Source organism: Nilaparvata lugens, chromosome 2 (genome assembly GCF_014356525.2).
Source record: "Nilaparvata lugens isolate BPH chromosome 2, ASM1435652v1, whole genome shotgun sequence".
NCBI lineage: Eukaryota > Metazoa > Arthropoda > Insecta > Hemiptera > Delphacidae > Nilaparvata > Nilaparvata lugens.
The window spans coordinates 75,226,858-75,244,532 of record NC_052505.1 but is presented as its reverse complement, the minus strand read 5'-3'; the positions used below and the strand labels follow the sequence as shown (position 1 = coordinate 75,244,532).

At 31.8% G+C, this 17,675-nt stretch overlaps 1 protein-coding gene across 1 annotated transcript in view; it reads right to left on the bottom strand.

Moving 5' to 3' along the window:
• Positions 1-1,001: 1,001 nt before the first annotated feature.
• The window catches only part of LOC111052436 (serine protease svh-1-like), a 41,374-nt gene continuing 24,700 nt past the window's right edge, over positions 1,002-17,675 (bottom strand). The window contains exons 14-21 of the mRNA XM_039421736.1: positions 17,376-17,528; positions 12,673-12,846; positions 10,977-11,147; positions 9,335-9,514; positions 7,784-7,933; positions 6,488-6,719; positions 3,236-3,415; positions 1,002-1,473 (exon numbers count right to left, since the gene is read on the bottom strand). Of these exons, the coding sequence (XP_039277670.1) occupies positions 1,340-1,473; positions 3,236-3,415; positions 6,488-6,719; positions 7,784-7,933; positions 9,335-9,514; positions 10,977-11,147; positions 12,673-12,846; positions 17,376-17,528 (1,374 nt within the window). The 3' untranslated portion in view covers positions 1,002-1,339. The remainder of the gene's footprint in view (positions 1,474-3,235; positions 3,416-6,487; positions 6,720-7,783; positions 7,934-9,334; positions 9,515-10,976; positions 11,148-12,672; positions 12,847-17,375; positions 17,529-17,675) is intronic.

Sequence of the window (17,675 nt, the reverse complement as noted above, 5' to 3'; positions counted from 1 at the left end):
GGTCTGATGATGTGTAAATAAAGTAAAAAGTGCATGAAGTTGCATGGACTCTTGATGTATGGGAAATATTTATTTATTTGAATAATACGCAACTCATGGTATTTTGTCTCAATGCCAATTTGGATTTTGTATGGGCTGGTCGAGAACCCTTATGGGGAATGCCTGTATGAATAGCGTATATAATTCACAGACCTCTTCTGAGGAAAATATCGTTTCATAATTTCAGAGGATTTTAATTTCAGTAATTATAAATGGAAAGAGACTACCAAGATTGGAACGTCACCTTAATGTTTAGTAGTTAGAGAAAAATTAAATTTTATACGTCAGGTCGCGGATGAGTTGTGGGGATAGAGAAATTTTCATGTTTAGAGCGAGTCATATTTTTGGGGGGAGTGCATCATTGATGTTGAGGGATGGGTATCCGTGCAACCAATTCTCCCCTTAATTCAGTTGTCACTTCCAATTCAATTCATCACAACTTCCAATCAGTGTGTGTTTTTTTTCAATTTTATTTATACTTTCTTTTGAAAATAGAAAATTACGTCACAATCTATATCATTTTTAGAACACATTTTCAAGGTTTTTCGTGATTTTTTTAAATATCATGAATAAGGATATTATTTCTAATTGAATAAATTAACATTTCCTTAATTTTTATGTAAGTATGTATTTTAGTTAAGTGCAGTAGAATATACTTATTTATTTTTTGTAAAGCTTTTTTGTATTTTGTTTCTTGGCAAATAAAATTATTCATTCATTCATTCTATCAATTACACCAGTGACAAACACTAACAAAAAGAAACTGTGGCATTGAAAATATTACTCGAATAATCATAATAGGTACGTAAAAGTACAGACAATAGCTTACAATATAAGAGTTAATCGAATACACTAAATTTTTGATCTGTCTGAGGTTGAGGGATGGAATTGGACAGAGATTGGAAGGTGAGTAATGAATAAGAAAGACACAGATCGAGCTACAAAATACAAGCAAAAGCAGATACAATATCTACAAACAACGTATTTATTTAAATTTATCAAAGCCTTGTTTTTATCCACCATGGATGCCATGACTACCACAGGAATATTCAACAGGACAATACAATTCAATAATCTACAACTATCTACACAGGAATATCACCGCTACGAATTACCTAGAAATTTATTCATAATTACCATCTAGACGATTTTAATCGGCAGTCACTGATTTGCTGGAATTTTCTGTTCATGGAAGGGTGTTTTCATTTTCATTCAATTTCACTTGACACCTGCTCTAGCCTTGTCGATTTGAATAGTTGTCCAAATGTGATCAAGTAGAGTGTTGCAATTAATGAACTGATTATAACGATAAAGATTCGTGCAACTTTTTGTGCAACCAGTCCATGTAATGCACTACCTTCGTGTAAACTCCAGGCTTGTTCGGCCTCCCACAGTTGTGTCCCCAACTGATCACTCCAAACAATGTGTAGCGACCTACACATCAACAAACAATGAATTGTCGTTACATCCGAAATAAAACTATTTTAATCGATTATCTAATAAAAGCATTATATTCTAATCACAGTCATAATATGCAAATATAGAATAGTAAATCAAGTAACTCTAATACCAATATACAGAGTGTTTACGAACTCCCTACGAATACTCTAAGGCATTGTTTCTGGGTAAAAAACATATCTAAATATCATATTTAAATTGTCCGGGAGTCTTCAGATACTCACACAGCGGCCATTTTGCTTTTTTAACATTTTTTCTAAATAATGGTTGAACATACGAAATCGAACTTTGCACAATCATTTAAAACAACTAGACAAAGCTACAAAGAAGTATGGTAATTTTTCAAATTCATAAAACAAAATGGCGGTCATTTAAAATTTTGTTTCTCAAATAACTCAAAAGCCATTGGTTCTACAGAAAATTACAAGAGTAACTTTTTTTAGTGAATTCAATTACCTATCGATTGGTACCTGATTTTTTTAAGATGTCAGGTACCAATCGATAGGTAATTGAATTTACTGAAAAAAGTTATTTGTAAAGTTTTTGTAAAACCATCCCTTTCTGAGTTATTTGAGAAACAAAATTTTGAATGGCCGCTATTTTGTTTTATGAATTTGGAAAATTACCATACTTTTTTGTAGCTTTGTCTAGTTGTTATAAATGATTGAGCAGAGTTTCAATTTCGTATGTTCAATCATTATTTAGAAAAAAGTAAATGAAAAAAGCAAGATGGCCGCTGTGTGAGTAACTGAAGACTTCCGGATAATTTATTCAAATATGATATTTAGATATGTTTTTTACCCAGGAACAATGCCCTAGAGCATTGGTAGGTAGTTCGTAAACACCATGTATACAAAGTGAGTCAGTCATATGTATGAGAACCCTTCAATAAATTGGAGAATGTTGTATATATAATTCTGTAACTTCCAGGATAAGTTATTGGTCAAATACTCTACCTTTTGACGTACAATTGAATTTCAACTCCTCATAAGGGGGTCACTTATGGGTTGTAACTCGAATATTTTAAATGTGAACACCCATTATGTGGTACAAAATTTTAAAGGCCTTTTTGAAACAATAAAGATTGCATTGACAAAAATGTTCTATGATACTTGTATCCAAAATGGTGGCTGATGGAAGTTTTAGTTTTTAAAGAAATGGGGGGTTGAAATTCAGTTGTACGTCAAAAGGTAGAGTATTTGACCAATAATTTATCCTGAAAGTTACAGAATTATATCTACAACAGTCTCCAATTTATTGAAGGGTTCCCTTACTTATGACTCACTCTGTATATATAAAATACCATATTACGTCACAATCACAGAATTTTTTAAACGCAATGTTTTTAACACAGATTACAGTATCTAATCAGTATATTAGTACAAACTAATATAACTTGGTATGAGTACATCATACCTTGTTCTTGACTACTGTACATTTAATTCATAAAATTAGTGCAGCAGTGACAATAATTAATTGAAGTTAAACAAGTGCTGAATGGTAGTTCGCAAACAAATTCTACCTATTTCTAACATGTAGGTTAAACAAAACTATCAAAACCACTGCATTCAATAAAGTTTTATTGCCATCTATTCATCTCAATTGTTTTTTTAAACGTATAATAAACCATAAAATAATAAAATTACAGTTAGGTCAATCAACCTAGGTTTCCATTCGAATTTGAATAAAATAAGTTATTTCGAAACTTATATTACACAATAATATAATATTAATTTACCTTTATGTTCACATGCAAAAGGACCGCCAGAGTCTCCCTGACAAGAGTCGGGTCCCCCCTCCAGACTGCCAGCGCAGAACATGCCAGCACTGATAGCATCTGATCCATACACGTAAGGAGCTGTGCATTCATCCTGCTTCAATATTGGCACCCATGTAGAACGCAATTGGTACGAGTATCCTGATAAAATAAACACACTTAGGCCTGATTTCTAGAACACTTGCACAGGCCGTTTGCACAGTGCTAGTTCAAACGATATTTCATTTTAAACTAGATTAAATCAATATCAAGTCTAGTTCGAGAAATTAGGCTCATTTTGAGTAAAAGCCACCTGGTGATTCAATTAGGTTTAAGTTTCCACTGTGCAAACCATCACCAACCACATTGTCCTCACATTGATATTTCGCACAATGACATAATTTCATGACATTATGTTCTATGAGAATCACCCGTTAGATGCACTTCATTTCAGTATTTCCTAGTGGAGAGGCGCGCTTAAGGACACCTCAAGGATCAAAATTTCAAACACTTATAACTTTTGACACAATGCTCAGATTTCATCGTACCACACTTCATTCTTATCGTCTCGTCAAGGCGATCCAAAATCATGCATCATAAGTCAAATTCGGTCGAAAAATGGAAAATTTATTGTTGAGTGTACTTAAGCCCATATTCAAATACCCAATTTCTATATTCTAAGCTATGTATCTCGGTAACCACTCATTATAAGAATCATTACTTGATCTTGAAATGTACAATAGAAGTTTCTCTTTCATATGCTGTGAACGATTCATGAAAAAATATGTTCGTAAAGCAAGATTTTATTGTTGAAAAAAATCCGGAAATTGTAGATATTTTTGTAATATTAAAGGTTTTGGCAGTTCTATGATAAAGAAAAGTGATTCAAGATGGATTTTAGGCAACTGAGCTCGTAGAGGATGAATTTATCTACAATTTGGAATCAATCGTGAGTTTCTATGATGGATCAGACTCGTTTTAGAAACTCTTGATCAACAGTAAAATCACGAAAAAAATGTTAAAAATGAAATCGCCATTTTTAAAATCTTCTGTAACTTTCGAATTGTATTGGAATCGAAAGTATTATTTATTGGAGTGGGTAGAGGGGGACAATTTTCACATCCTCACTAGCTTTGGAAATTTTATCAGAAGTATTTCACAAGACATGCAGCTTTGAATATAGAAATTGGCCATTTTTTGGGTATTTGAATATGGGCCTAAGTACACTCAACAATAAATTATGCATTTTTCGACCGAATTTGACTTATGATGCATGATTTTGGACCGCCTTATTCAGAATTTTATGATCTGATAAGAAGACGAGAGCAATTTTTTCTGTCCGATTACGATATTTGGCAGAAATAGCTGAAAACTGGGAAATGAGCCGAAAATACGAGGTTTTTGGGCCTCCTGTATCTAGTACAATGAAATTTTGCATGAAGAAATTGGTTCTGGACTTCTCATATGTACCCAAATAACTACAATATAAATTGCATGCACCAATGTATATATTCTCTTTTATTACTTTTCTAGTATTTATATATAATTTTTTTGTAATAATTTTTAATAATGTATTTCCTGTATTCATGAGTGCGTTTGGGCTGTTATGCCTGTTGCACTCCTAGATTTTTTGTAAGAATAAATAAATAAATAAATAAATAAATAATAAATAAATAAATAAATAAATAAATAAATAATAATAAATAAATAAATAATAAATAAATAAATAAATAATAAATAATAAATAAATAATAAATAAATAATAATAAATAAATAATAAATAAATAAATAAATAAATAAATAAATAAATAATAAATAAATAAATAAATAAATAAATAAATAAATAAATAAATAAATAAATAAATAAATAAATAAATAAATAAATAAATAAATAAATAAATAAATAAAGAGGTAAACATAGTGACTGGACTATATTAAATATATAGGTTTGATGGTTCATTATAATTAATAAGTGTTCTAGAAAAACCCGGGCCCTAGTACCCTAGTACAGTACTAGATAATACGAGCGTAGTTCAAAATTCTATTCTATTATAAAAAAACAAAATTTATTCAAATCAATATTGATTCAGAGTGTTCTATATTGTTTAAAACAATCCAAGATTCAGAAAATCTAGATTCATTGTGGTTAATATTCAAAGATCAAAAGGGACAATGATCGTCAGTACATGATACTCTAGTACAGAGCAAGAATTTCAGTAAAGTTAATTTCAGAGCTTTACCGAGCAGCATATTTCTGTATGTCTAGTTAGTTGTTGAGAATGAAAACATCGACGGGAGAAAGTGTGATTTTAAACCATGATTAATGGTTAAAATTGTCACTGTCACGCTTGAGTTGCGTACAGACTTGAGCGCCACGAACACGCGCATTTCACTTATCATCAGCTGATTATACCTTTATTTGTACAGCAACAGTAAGGCTGAACTCACACTACCTTGACTCAAATCGTAGGACTCCAGTCGAGGATACTCCAGTCTCTCGACCTTACGACTTTCTTGCTCATTGTCACTACTTCAGTTCCATTTTCAGTTTTCTAACTTTACTTTATTAAAAATATAAGATCTAAATCGTCACTACTTAGCATGTAACAAACTTTATAATAAATATCAAGAATATAAAATTATTGATAATTTATTTAGAAATTTGGGAGAGGAATAGCACAAGGTTACCTTATTTTTCCTCTCCCTATCATTTTGATAATGTACTTATTTGTATAAATGAATGAATATATTGTCTTATCTAATTCTTATTATTGTCTTATCTAAAATTATAAAACATCACTTTCATCAAACATAACCTCACTTTCATTGAAAATGCACGGTACTACGAAACTCAAGTCGAGGCTCGACCAACATGTCGAGTCGACGCTCGACCCAGTCTCACAGTCGCGAAGTCGCGGAGACTAGAATCGACTGGTCTGAGTGTCACCATTTGAGAACATTGTCTGCGTCGAGAAGAGACTAGAGTCGCAGTCTCTTCTCGACGCGAGTCGTGAGAATGTGAGTTGAGCCTTAGATGCAGATATAGTAAGCATAGCATCAGCTGATAAAAAATTTAATGCGCGTGTTCGTGGTGCTCAAGTCTGTACACACCTTTATATACCGATGTGCGCAAGGCTTATGTTTTCATTCATCAATTCGAGTTCGATTCTGAGTCCAAAAACATACAAACCATAAATACTGAATTTAGATGGATAAGAAAGGAGATGCACTTGCCTGAGCCATATGCTCCATTGGAGCCCCAGCCTGATATGGTGCAGTTGAGGCCAGGATGGTAGGAGACGGAGGGTGGAGGGAGGCAGATGGGTCTCACCCACGTGTTGAGCTGGAGGCCACGCCCCTTCAGCTTGATCAGCGCGATGTCGTTGTTCAGGTTGGGACCCTGGTTGAACTCCTCATGTATATAGATCTCTTCGATTTCGGCTTCCTGTTCAGTTCCTTCGTCAGCCTATAGCATCATATAGAAATTTATGTTGTTTTCCAAGACGAAACAATTATATAATAGCTTTGTTGTAGTCTAGACAACTATTTCTACGTCAATATTAAAAGAAAAAACATTTGATTTTTGATGAGAAATGAGGAATGCATTTCACTCCTGAGGAAGGAAGAGCTTCATGGAGATGAAGATACTCCTCAGGAGTGGAATGTATTTCTCATTCCTCATCAAAAAGTAATTTTTTTCAAATATTTACGCATAAACATAGTGTCTAGACCACAACAAAGTAATCATATTATAGAACTGACGTAGGCTGCTTTTTCAGGGATACTCAATAGTTTATTTTTTTAAAACTGTGCTATTTTTCATTGCAGTTTTGGTTATTGAAATATGTTATTTAAATGAAAAAATTAAAGTAACTTATTAGTTTATTCATTAAAAAATATAGATAAATAGAAATACAAATGTAAATGCATACCAAAAGGATACGTTATAGAGAGAAATAGGTAAGTTTATGATTTAATAAATCATATACTAAATTGATAAAATCATATCAAAAATCGTAAAATCGTAAAATATAACAAGGAGTACGTATAATATTATTTGAATCACGGTAAAAAATTTCAAGGAATAGGATTCTACAGATGGAAATAAATGAGAGATGGCATTTATTCAAATGCTAATGAATTTCGATTTTTTTCAAATAATTGTTGAATAAATAAAGCCAAGAGACCTGGCTGGTTTAGGTCTAGTGTCAGTTTTTAGATGACACCTGATCATTTCAAGGCCTCTTACATGGCTTCATTGGCTGACTGCTTTGAATATACGATTAATTTATATACGAATACTCATTGAATACGATTTTCTTTAAAAGATCGAAATTAGAGTACGACAAAGAATTGGGCGAAAAGATTCACTTTTGTGATAATATGACTCCATTCTAGTTAAATATTGTACAGTTTAGCTGTTATATTTATTAAAAATCACATTCTATCTCATTTTATAATCAGACAAATATATCCTAATTGGAAAATGTACAGAAAATTAAGATTGTTGAAATAGTTTAGATGATTCACCTCAGTATCATGATCGCCAACTCTGACATAGTAGTTATCTTTGGGATAGCTTCGCACACAGTGACCAGCTGTCAGAATATGAACCGAAGATATTATCACTGCTCCACACCAATGCACTGGTTTGAACGATATCCTAGCTCTAATACTAGCCTGCAACAAAATAGATCAATTGCATATATTGTTAATATCATTACTGTTATCTATAGTGAGGTCCACGTTATAATGACAGTATTTGATCTACTTTGGTTTTGCTATCATTCGACAAAGCCGGTGGTACTATCCTTTTCTAGGTCCACAATGATGCCAATTATGTTTTTGACAGCGTAGAGAATCGGTATAGCTATTCTTCTATCTTTATCCACTGCCATTATAACGTGGACCTCACTATAGAGTATAAGAAGTATTGTCAACAAGATCTATGATCGGTTCAGGGAGCCCAAATACGATTTAAAAAAATCATGAGAGTGCGCGTATGAGAGTGAATCTTGGAGCAGCAAAATCGATCCACAGTAGCCATCCAACACCTTTGTCATAAAATTAACTCAATAATCACATTTCGTAATTCAGTGTGAATTGAATTACGTTGAAATTGAGTGTAAATAGAATGGCATTGAGAACTGGTATTTACGAATCCAGCAATTAACAGCAGCGGATATGATTTAATAACTCTTTTATATGCACACAAGCACAAAATTTATATTATTATTGTCTCTTCTTTCGATGAATAAATTATAGTTATAATAAAAACTAAAGCATGTAGTTTGATCAATGTAGAACAAGGCTTTCGTATTCATCTGTTTCATCAAGCTAGATCTCAAGCATTTAATTGAAAACGTTCAATAATATAAGAAATCCTACAATAAACGTTTTACTTGACAAACAATAATGAGATCGTTTTAAAACTGAGAACACTGTAGGAATTGATAACAGCTCAGTTAGTGGTTAATTTCAAGATTGTTATAGTATTCTGATCAAAGCCACATTTATATTTTAGAATAGAAAAGATAACATTATTGGTCCAAAACGAACTACCTTGAAGAGGTTGCTTGACAAGATACCACTTATATAAATTGAGGTCTACTAATAGTTTGATTATTGATTTATCAATTAATAAAAACATCTAGGAGGCGAAATTTCTAACAATGATTAAATTTGTCAAGTATAATCTACTCTAATTAAGAGATGAAAGAAGTTGAGACTTGTGCAAAATATATAGGCCTACTTGTTTCCAAAGTACCGTATGCGAAATTGGAACTTTTCTATTCAAGGCCTTTTTCAACCATTTTTAACAAACGTTTTCTCATTGACTGAATATATTCAATGAGACAACCTTGCACAAGTTATTTAGATGTATCTATGTAAGTCTAGCATCAGGTATCTATCAGGTCTACCTATCTATCTATCTTGAACCTAAAATTATTGTGAAATTGAATTATCGACTTGCAAAAAAAGATATAGCAATTACACACAAGTTGGCCAAATCTTTGATATTTTAAGTCAGATACTTGTTTTATTCAGAGAATAACAATGAAATAGAGTGTTGCCAATTACCTGCCAAGGATGAGTTCCTTTCTGTGTTTCGAATCCGGCTACTACTTTGGCAGTGAAATCAGTGCTGAGCACATCCAAGTTGTCGTCGAGAGTGCCGCATTCTAGTGGCAGGATTTCACTCGCCACCAAATTATTGTCATCCGTACCTTTCACATTCGGCGCTTTACTCATGTGGACGTCCTATGGAGCAAAATCTAAATTGTGATCATATACCTTGTCTGACAGCACAAACATGTCCGCATAAATTTCAACCTGCATTTCAGCCGTATTATTCTTACAATAAAGAGAATTCGAGAAAAGTGAGTTCATCATAATGACATATTCCATGCCGTTTTCTAGTCTTAATTGACTTGATGTCACTTATTACAATAAATTGCTGTTATATTATTAAATAATAATAGATGTAATGATTATAAATAATAATTAATAAATAGATGATTTTATAATATTCATGTTTTTTTGTAAACTTATAAACCGTATCAGAGGCTAGAAAATAAGGTAGGAGTTTGAGCTGTAGCAAACTTTTTATTCCTTCAGAAATTATGATGACTTATTGAGAATTTTTCAATTACAACATCAAACTTCCCAATGCAACGATTATTATGTTACTGGCATAATAGTAATATTAATATGTAATATTACGGCTAAAAGATAATTTATTTTTTCCTGAATTGATTACAATAAACATAGAGTTAGATATATCAAGTTTAAGAATTGCGATTATGATGAGAAATTAGAATATTAGTGGGTCAGTTTTACTTATTTGACACATACCTCTATTACGTCGATTAGTTAAAGAACTCAGTGGATGAGCCATTTGGTCCGGTTGAACATTGAATTTAATAGTAGCCTATTTATGAATTTCAACAAACACAACAAATAAAAATAAATATTAGGTACTACCAAGTGCAAAATTGTTTTTTCTAATATCTTTGAATATATGTCACCAGTCATATGAGTGAAACAAAAAATTGATTTAGTGTGACAATGAATGAATAAATAAATAAATATTACTCAATTCAATGAAATCTTCTATCCACAAGATTGATAATAACTAGAAGTTGTACAAGTATTCCACACATTCATAAAGTATTCAGTTAATAATTTAGATACCATTCAATATTAAAATGATAATATTATAGGAATCACCAATATAGAAGACACTCTTAAAATGTGATATTGGAATAGAACGGACGGTTAACCTGTGACGGTTATAAAAAACATTTTTTGTAACTAACTAAACAAACTAAACTAAAACAAATTATTGCACGAATTGTATTTATGTTTATTTCTTTGTGTATCATTAACTGTTGAAGAAAGGCATTAAATATTCATATTCAACGTATATTTTCAAATAAATAAGCGAATATTATATACTGATCCTTTCTGGGTTTTTTAAAGTCACGTTTAGTTTTGCCTATTTATGCCATTCTGAAGTGTCAAAATTAATTATAAGGAAGCAAAATGCAGAGTTCTGATTCCTAATAAGATTAAAAGTTTAACAAGTAAATTAAAATGAATCGGAAATATGAAACAATAATATAATATTAACATATATTAATTTATTTGATAAGACTGCATACACTGATACTCTATAGAATGAATTCAATAATTGTTATTAATAATCAAACTACTGAATTACATGTTTCTGTTGTTTTGAACAAATAACTGAGACATCTTCATTATGTTTGCAGTTGGTCTCTCCCCACTTGTGATGGAAGCAAGAGTCGACGCTGTTCTCTGAGCCGTTGCAGTGCACCTGGTCCAACCAGATCATTCCTTCACCAGCGCCAAAGTAAGCCTCCTTTCGGAACTATTGGCAAAACAAACATTCAAGTCATCATAAAAGTAATTGTTATATTATATATTTTGTGAAAAACATTAGCCTTGTCATTAAATATCATGATAGTTGAATCAGTGAATGACGTAAATATCAGTGACACGTCATAGATTCACAACAACGTCATTCCATTCACATCAATAAGTTTCCAGATTATTCAAATCCTACAGGCAACTAGCGTTACCACTCACAATATAAAAAAATATACTTCATATAATAAAATCTCATTTCAATTCGTATTCATTGTGCTCGGATAATTGTTTCATATTGCAGAAATAGACGAATGTAAAAGTAGACGTGCTTGTACATATACAAGAGAATTATTTAAGTTACAATGTGTTATATCGGGCTACCACTGATATTGAAATGAATAAAAATGAAATCCAGGAACCTTTTTATATGTTACTAGCAGGAACACGTATGTTACTATAGTGAGGTCCACGTTATAATGGCAGTGTAAGAAGATAGGAGAAAAGGGTTGCCAGATCTCAGCCTTGCCACCCAAACATCTGATACTGGTATATCTAATGAATTTAACTGTTTATTATTGTTGAAAAATAGTTAATCATATTTTATTTGTCAAGAAAATATATTTTTTAAAGATGTAAAAATAAATTTTCATGATTGAGATTAAATATTTTGTCAATTAGTTGTATTTCTACATTGTTGATAAACGATGTGGCAACATCGCAATGCGTGAAAGAGATAGCGCCATCTGATTTGTTAAATGATAGACAACATCATTGCCAATCACGCACTGCCATTATAAAGTGGACCTCACTATAGCCTTGCTTCGCAAGGGTCTATTTTAAAACTAGACCGAGTGGAATATTGAAGAATTGAAAACATGCCTATAACCATCCTCGGTTAATTAAGAATCTATATGCAAAATTTCAAGTAATCAGTCCAGTAGTTCGGACGTGATGATGCGTCAAGCGTCAAACATAAATTTCCTATCCCGTACGTGTATAAGCCAGTTCGTGTATAAGCCTTTATTATAGTATAGATTATTGCATGACATGTTTCAATTTCATCAGTCATTATCAAATACAACTGAACAAAAAATATTGTTCGTTTGCATTAAATAATAACTCTAAAGAGGTTTATTCATCATTACCATGTCATGATACCGGACTGCTCTCCATCATATTACTGTATTTGACTTTGTTGTACTATACTTCTGAGACCATAAATTCCAAAATGAGACAGCTTAGTGTTAAAGTAATATAGTAGACTGATTTTATTTGTATTCAACGTTTTTATCAGACTCACTAATTGTATTGTTTTCTATTCCATGAGTTTTATTTAGTTTGAGTTTTAGAGTTTTATTTAAAGATTGATATTTTATGTTATTATGTTATTTATCTGTGACGTTTTTCAACTGTATTGCATTGTTTTTGTTATACTTTTGTTGAGAATAAAATATTATTATTATTATTATTATTATTATTATTATTATTATTATTATTATTATTATTATGACTTGGCAAATTCTTACCTCAGCATTACCCTGGAATCCAAGAGATTTGCAGATGACTTCGGCTTCTGTGACTCCAAAGTCGTCATCGCAAATTGTGCCCCACATGCCAAATTTCTTTATTTCCACTCTGCCAGCCATCACATTCGGATTATTGTTTCTCTCATTGCCAACTAATCGCACTTCAGTTTTAGTCTGTGGAGAAAGTAAAAATTAGATTTGAAAATGCTAGTTTTATTAGATTAAAAAATAACAAAACATTTTACTTTTCAACTCTAGACATTTATCAGAAATATTTTAAAATTAGGAAATACTAGAAAAATTATATATTAATCAAAAATTAGACTGATCCTGTGCAGCGCAAAGAACCGCTTGCCTTGTAAGTTCACTCGTGCTCTACAAGGCAGAAGGTGAGAGCTTGCTTTACAAAGCAGTTGAATTTCATTTTTCAGTGCCAGTTTAAACGGATTCTCAGTTTAAACTGGATTCAATCACTACCTTCGTAAACAAAACCATAGTGCATTCTGGTGACGTCAGCACAGGTAGGGCACCTACGCCAATAAAAATGTGTTGATTTCAGCTGATCTATATCAGCTAGTGTTTTTATTGGTGTAGGAGCCCTACCTGTGCTGACGTTACCATCAACCTCCTGTCTTGCACTATGGCTTTGTTTACGGAGGCACTAGGTTGATGTTGATGCTATTAGTGTAGAATGGTGCATAGTATAGCAACAAATATTGTAGCAAACATAGTATAATCATGCATAACTATATTCACTATGAATATATATTAATATATATTCACTATGAATAGCCATGTATAACAACTATAGATTCACTCTAGTATGAGTCTAAACAGTATATAGAAGCTATTATTTTAGTTCCTTTTCTAGTCACTAGATAGCACACAATATTCAAAATCAAATGATACAAATGGCATCTGTATCATTCAGGGCTGCCTGGAAAACTTTCAATTTCAAAAAGTAATTAAAAATACACAGAACCAATATTTTCCACTGTTAATTTTTTTTTCTAGTTACAGATAACATAAAATATTATTTCTACTTCGAATTTTCAATTTATATTCAATATAGCAGCTGTTTCAGTGAAAATCATGTGTGTAGCACATCTGCATCACCATGTGCTTGAGAGCTAGGTTGCAGTTAGAAAAAGTTTGGTTGGAAAACGAATAAACAATGTTCTGATTCTAGTTGACGTCTTGAATGTTGAATAGTTTGATGTTTCTATCTGTTTATTTTGTTTAGTTTTAATTTTTTATTATATCCCATGTTGTTATTGTTCAGTGCTTTATTGTAACAATTATAATAATAATAAAAAAATAATAAATAGTGAGTAAATTTTATTGTGCTGTTTATGAATATGAATATGGATAAAATATTTAGGATAGACACTGATGATGATAGGTTTTTAGGGCTAAAGTGCACGTCCAGTGCCAACATACCTGTCATCAAATTTTTGGTTGGGATCGATTTAGTATGTTATTTTAAGCACAATATCACAAAAATTAAACGGCGCTCACTATTGTTTTTAAAATAAACTAAGTTCAAAGTAGCAGAACTTTACTTGCATTTATCCTATAAGTAGCTAAGGTTAGGAAAAGCTGTAGGTTAGGAAAAGCTGTAGGTTAGGAAAAGCTTTAGGTTAGGAAAAGCTTTATGTTAGGCAAGCTTAGGTTGGGAAAAGCTTTGGGTTAGGAAAACTCAGATTATGAATATCATAATTTTTGATGATTTAAATAATCAAAATGGCTGCTACTCATAGGTTAAATGCATGTAAAATTGTGCTACTTTGAACTTAGTTTATTTAAAAAACAATAGTGAGCGCCGTTTAATTTTTGAGATCTTGTGCTCAAAATAACATACTAAATCGATCCCAACCAAAAATTTGATAATAGGTATGTTGGCACTGGACGTGCACTTACACCGTTTTTAGAATTGATTTAGGTACAAACTTTGAAATATCTGCTGATAGTGAATTAGATACTGACGAAGAAGATGATAATGTTATGGGGTTTAATGGATCAGGTGAGAGGAATGTTATTTCTCTTACAAAGTGTAGCGAGACATTAACTATAGACAATGAAAGTTCAATTAGTAATGAACCCTCAACTTCAAGTGCTGCTTCCGATCCTGAGGAACCACAACCTGCGCCCACAACAGTGCCAAGAAAAACTTCAGGTGCAAACAATAGTTATTTGTGCAACTAGTGCGCAAAGTGCCACTTTGCTGCACCGAAAGACACGTTTACGTACGAGCCGTAGGCGAGTGCGGAATGATGGTTTCTTGAGTGAAGCAAAGAAACTTTGCGCACGTATTGCACATTAAATTTTTCCTACAGTTACCATAGAATGTGAAAAGTCAGTAATAGATGGTGAACATGTCCTATACCAAATAAAATGTTTGTTTGTGTAAATCTTTAGTATTTTTAATGCTCATAATAAATATTGCAACCATTCCACAACAGAATTGTTCCAAATTCAGTCTAAATGACAATAGAATGAATATTATAAAGTTATATGAGATTCAATTATAATAATACTTCATCTACAAGAAGTCATCAGCAAGTGTGGAAATGGCCATATCACTTGTCTGGATATGTTTTTGAGCCATCAATGAGCCTCACAAACGTTATACTTCACCCGTGACTAATATTAATATTCTCCTATTCGAAAACACAATAGTTTTGCAGCAAAACTTTGATTATACTTATACGGTGCCCATTAATTTGTTTTATTGATTAATTTGTCTATGCGATCAAAGCTGTAAGCTTATGTTTTAATTTTTCTATTAATGTGAATAAATAAATAAGCTAATATGCCCAGGACTGATTAAGGATTAGGCTAGTGATCAGCCCTCAGGACAGACTTAAGTCTAACCTTACCATTCTATGAAATTTTTATGTGTACTATTTATTCCAGTTCCAAATATCCTCAAGTTTGAGTCTGAATGATATATTATACACAATTAGTGTAAAAATATAGTTTCAGTTTGTTTTTTCTTGTAAATACATTAGTAAACGTGTCAATTTGGCCTTTGTGCTTTTCTGGCCAAGCAACAAGTAGCCGCATGAAATGTATAATTAAGGTTAAACTGCATTATTTCAAACGTGATTAAAGTATATTATATAGACATTACATTTACCTGAAATGCTGAAATTCAATCATTCAAGTCACTGTTGAGTAAACAGTATATTGTAAATCCAGTGTTTTTGTTTACGGTATTCAATAACATCTATTCTGTAGCCTATTCTGTTTCTAATTCATCAACGGCATTCATTATAGTTGTTCTACAAAAAAATGTGAGTAGAGATTTTTCTGGGAGTTGAAGAACTGAATAACTTTTTTGAAGTGTAAATATTTATGTTTCAAACCTAATGGATACATTATTGTTTTGAAAATATAACAATCACAGCTTTAGTATCACTAACATGACACGAATAACCTAACCACAAAAGTAAATAAAGATATAAACATACTTGATTCCTTGATCATAAAAATGGTCGATAAATGTTCCAATGTATTCAGTTAAAAATATAGGCATCTCACACATAAAAAATCGTTCATGATAACTTGAATAAAAATAAAATACTGATATTGAATACTATCAAAACTTCTTGTTTATTTACTGTTCATTATCCAATATCTCTCGGTAATAATCAGCTGTTTTATAAAAATTTTCAGCCAGCTACATATTCAGGTTTACCAACATTTCTTTTACTTTGCCACACTCTACCGTCATAAAGCGTGTTAACTATTTTGTGTTGTTATGTTGCAAATTTGGAGTGCGGCAAAGTACTATAAATGATGCGGGAATGAGCACTTTTTCGGGTAACTGTAGGAAAAAAATGTGGACCACCAAAAGCAACATGGAAATGTAAGCAATTCATAGCCCCTAAAAACATAGACTTTTTGGGAAATAAGTATTTGCCTCCTAGCATTTTAGAGCTACAAACACCTTTTCAATTTTTTTCATATTTTGTGACAGATGAATTTTTTGATGAAATTGTATTGGAGACTATAAAATATAGAGTGCAGAAAGATGCCAGCTTGTGAATCAACAAGGACAGGAACTGTTTTGTGACTTACCACCTTGCCTAAAAATTTTCAAGATCATGGAGAGACATTTTCAAATTTTTCCATCTTGTCATTTGTATATAATATTTGTTCTTTTGATTTAATTCCACCATCTAATGGTTAATAAGTCATTATGAGAGAATATAAACGCCTATTTGATTAACTGTATGAATTATCCAGTCACTCATATTCACCATTTCGCCAAACTTGGTTCCATAAACGTGAACATGAATTTTTGAATTCATTCTCCATGATGATGCAGATATGCATCATACTATAATTTAGTCTGGAATATGTGTTAATGGTAAGTGGGATTTTTTAAATATTTTTCCCATCTTATTAGTGATATGCTAGTGTTGGAAAAAATATTTCAGATGGAATTTAAAAATCATTCAATAAAGGGTTAATATAAACTATAAATATATTATAATTTCCTCTTTTGTTATAAATTTACTTTTGTACTCCAGAGGGAAGCTCGGCTCCCCGATATTAAGTTTTACTTATGCCAGTACCTATATATTCAAATTGTTTGTAAATAAGTTTTTGAGAATAAGAAATTATTTAATTCATTAACACACCATTATACTCATGAAGACTGTGAATGAAATTGTATTAGATTGGAAGATAATTACCTTGCACAATTCAGGAGCTTCGTCAGAGCCGTCACGACAATCGCGCACATTGTTGCAGACAAACATGACCGGAATGCACGAGTCGGAGCCGGGGCAGCGCCAATGGTTGGTCGGACAACTCTGGCCTGGGTCTTGGCAAACCACTCCGACAGCCTACACCAGCAAACATACTAATTACATCACTGGATATGAAAAGTTCTTAATAACTGAGTTACTGATAATTAAAAACTTATTACTGGAGTATCAACTGATTAATTGAGCCAAGTAATGAATACATTAATGTTATATAAACAAGTAATA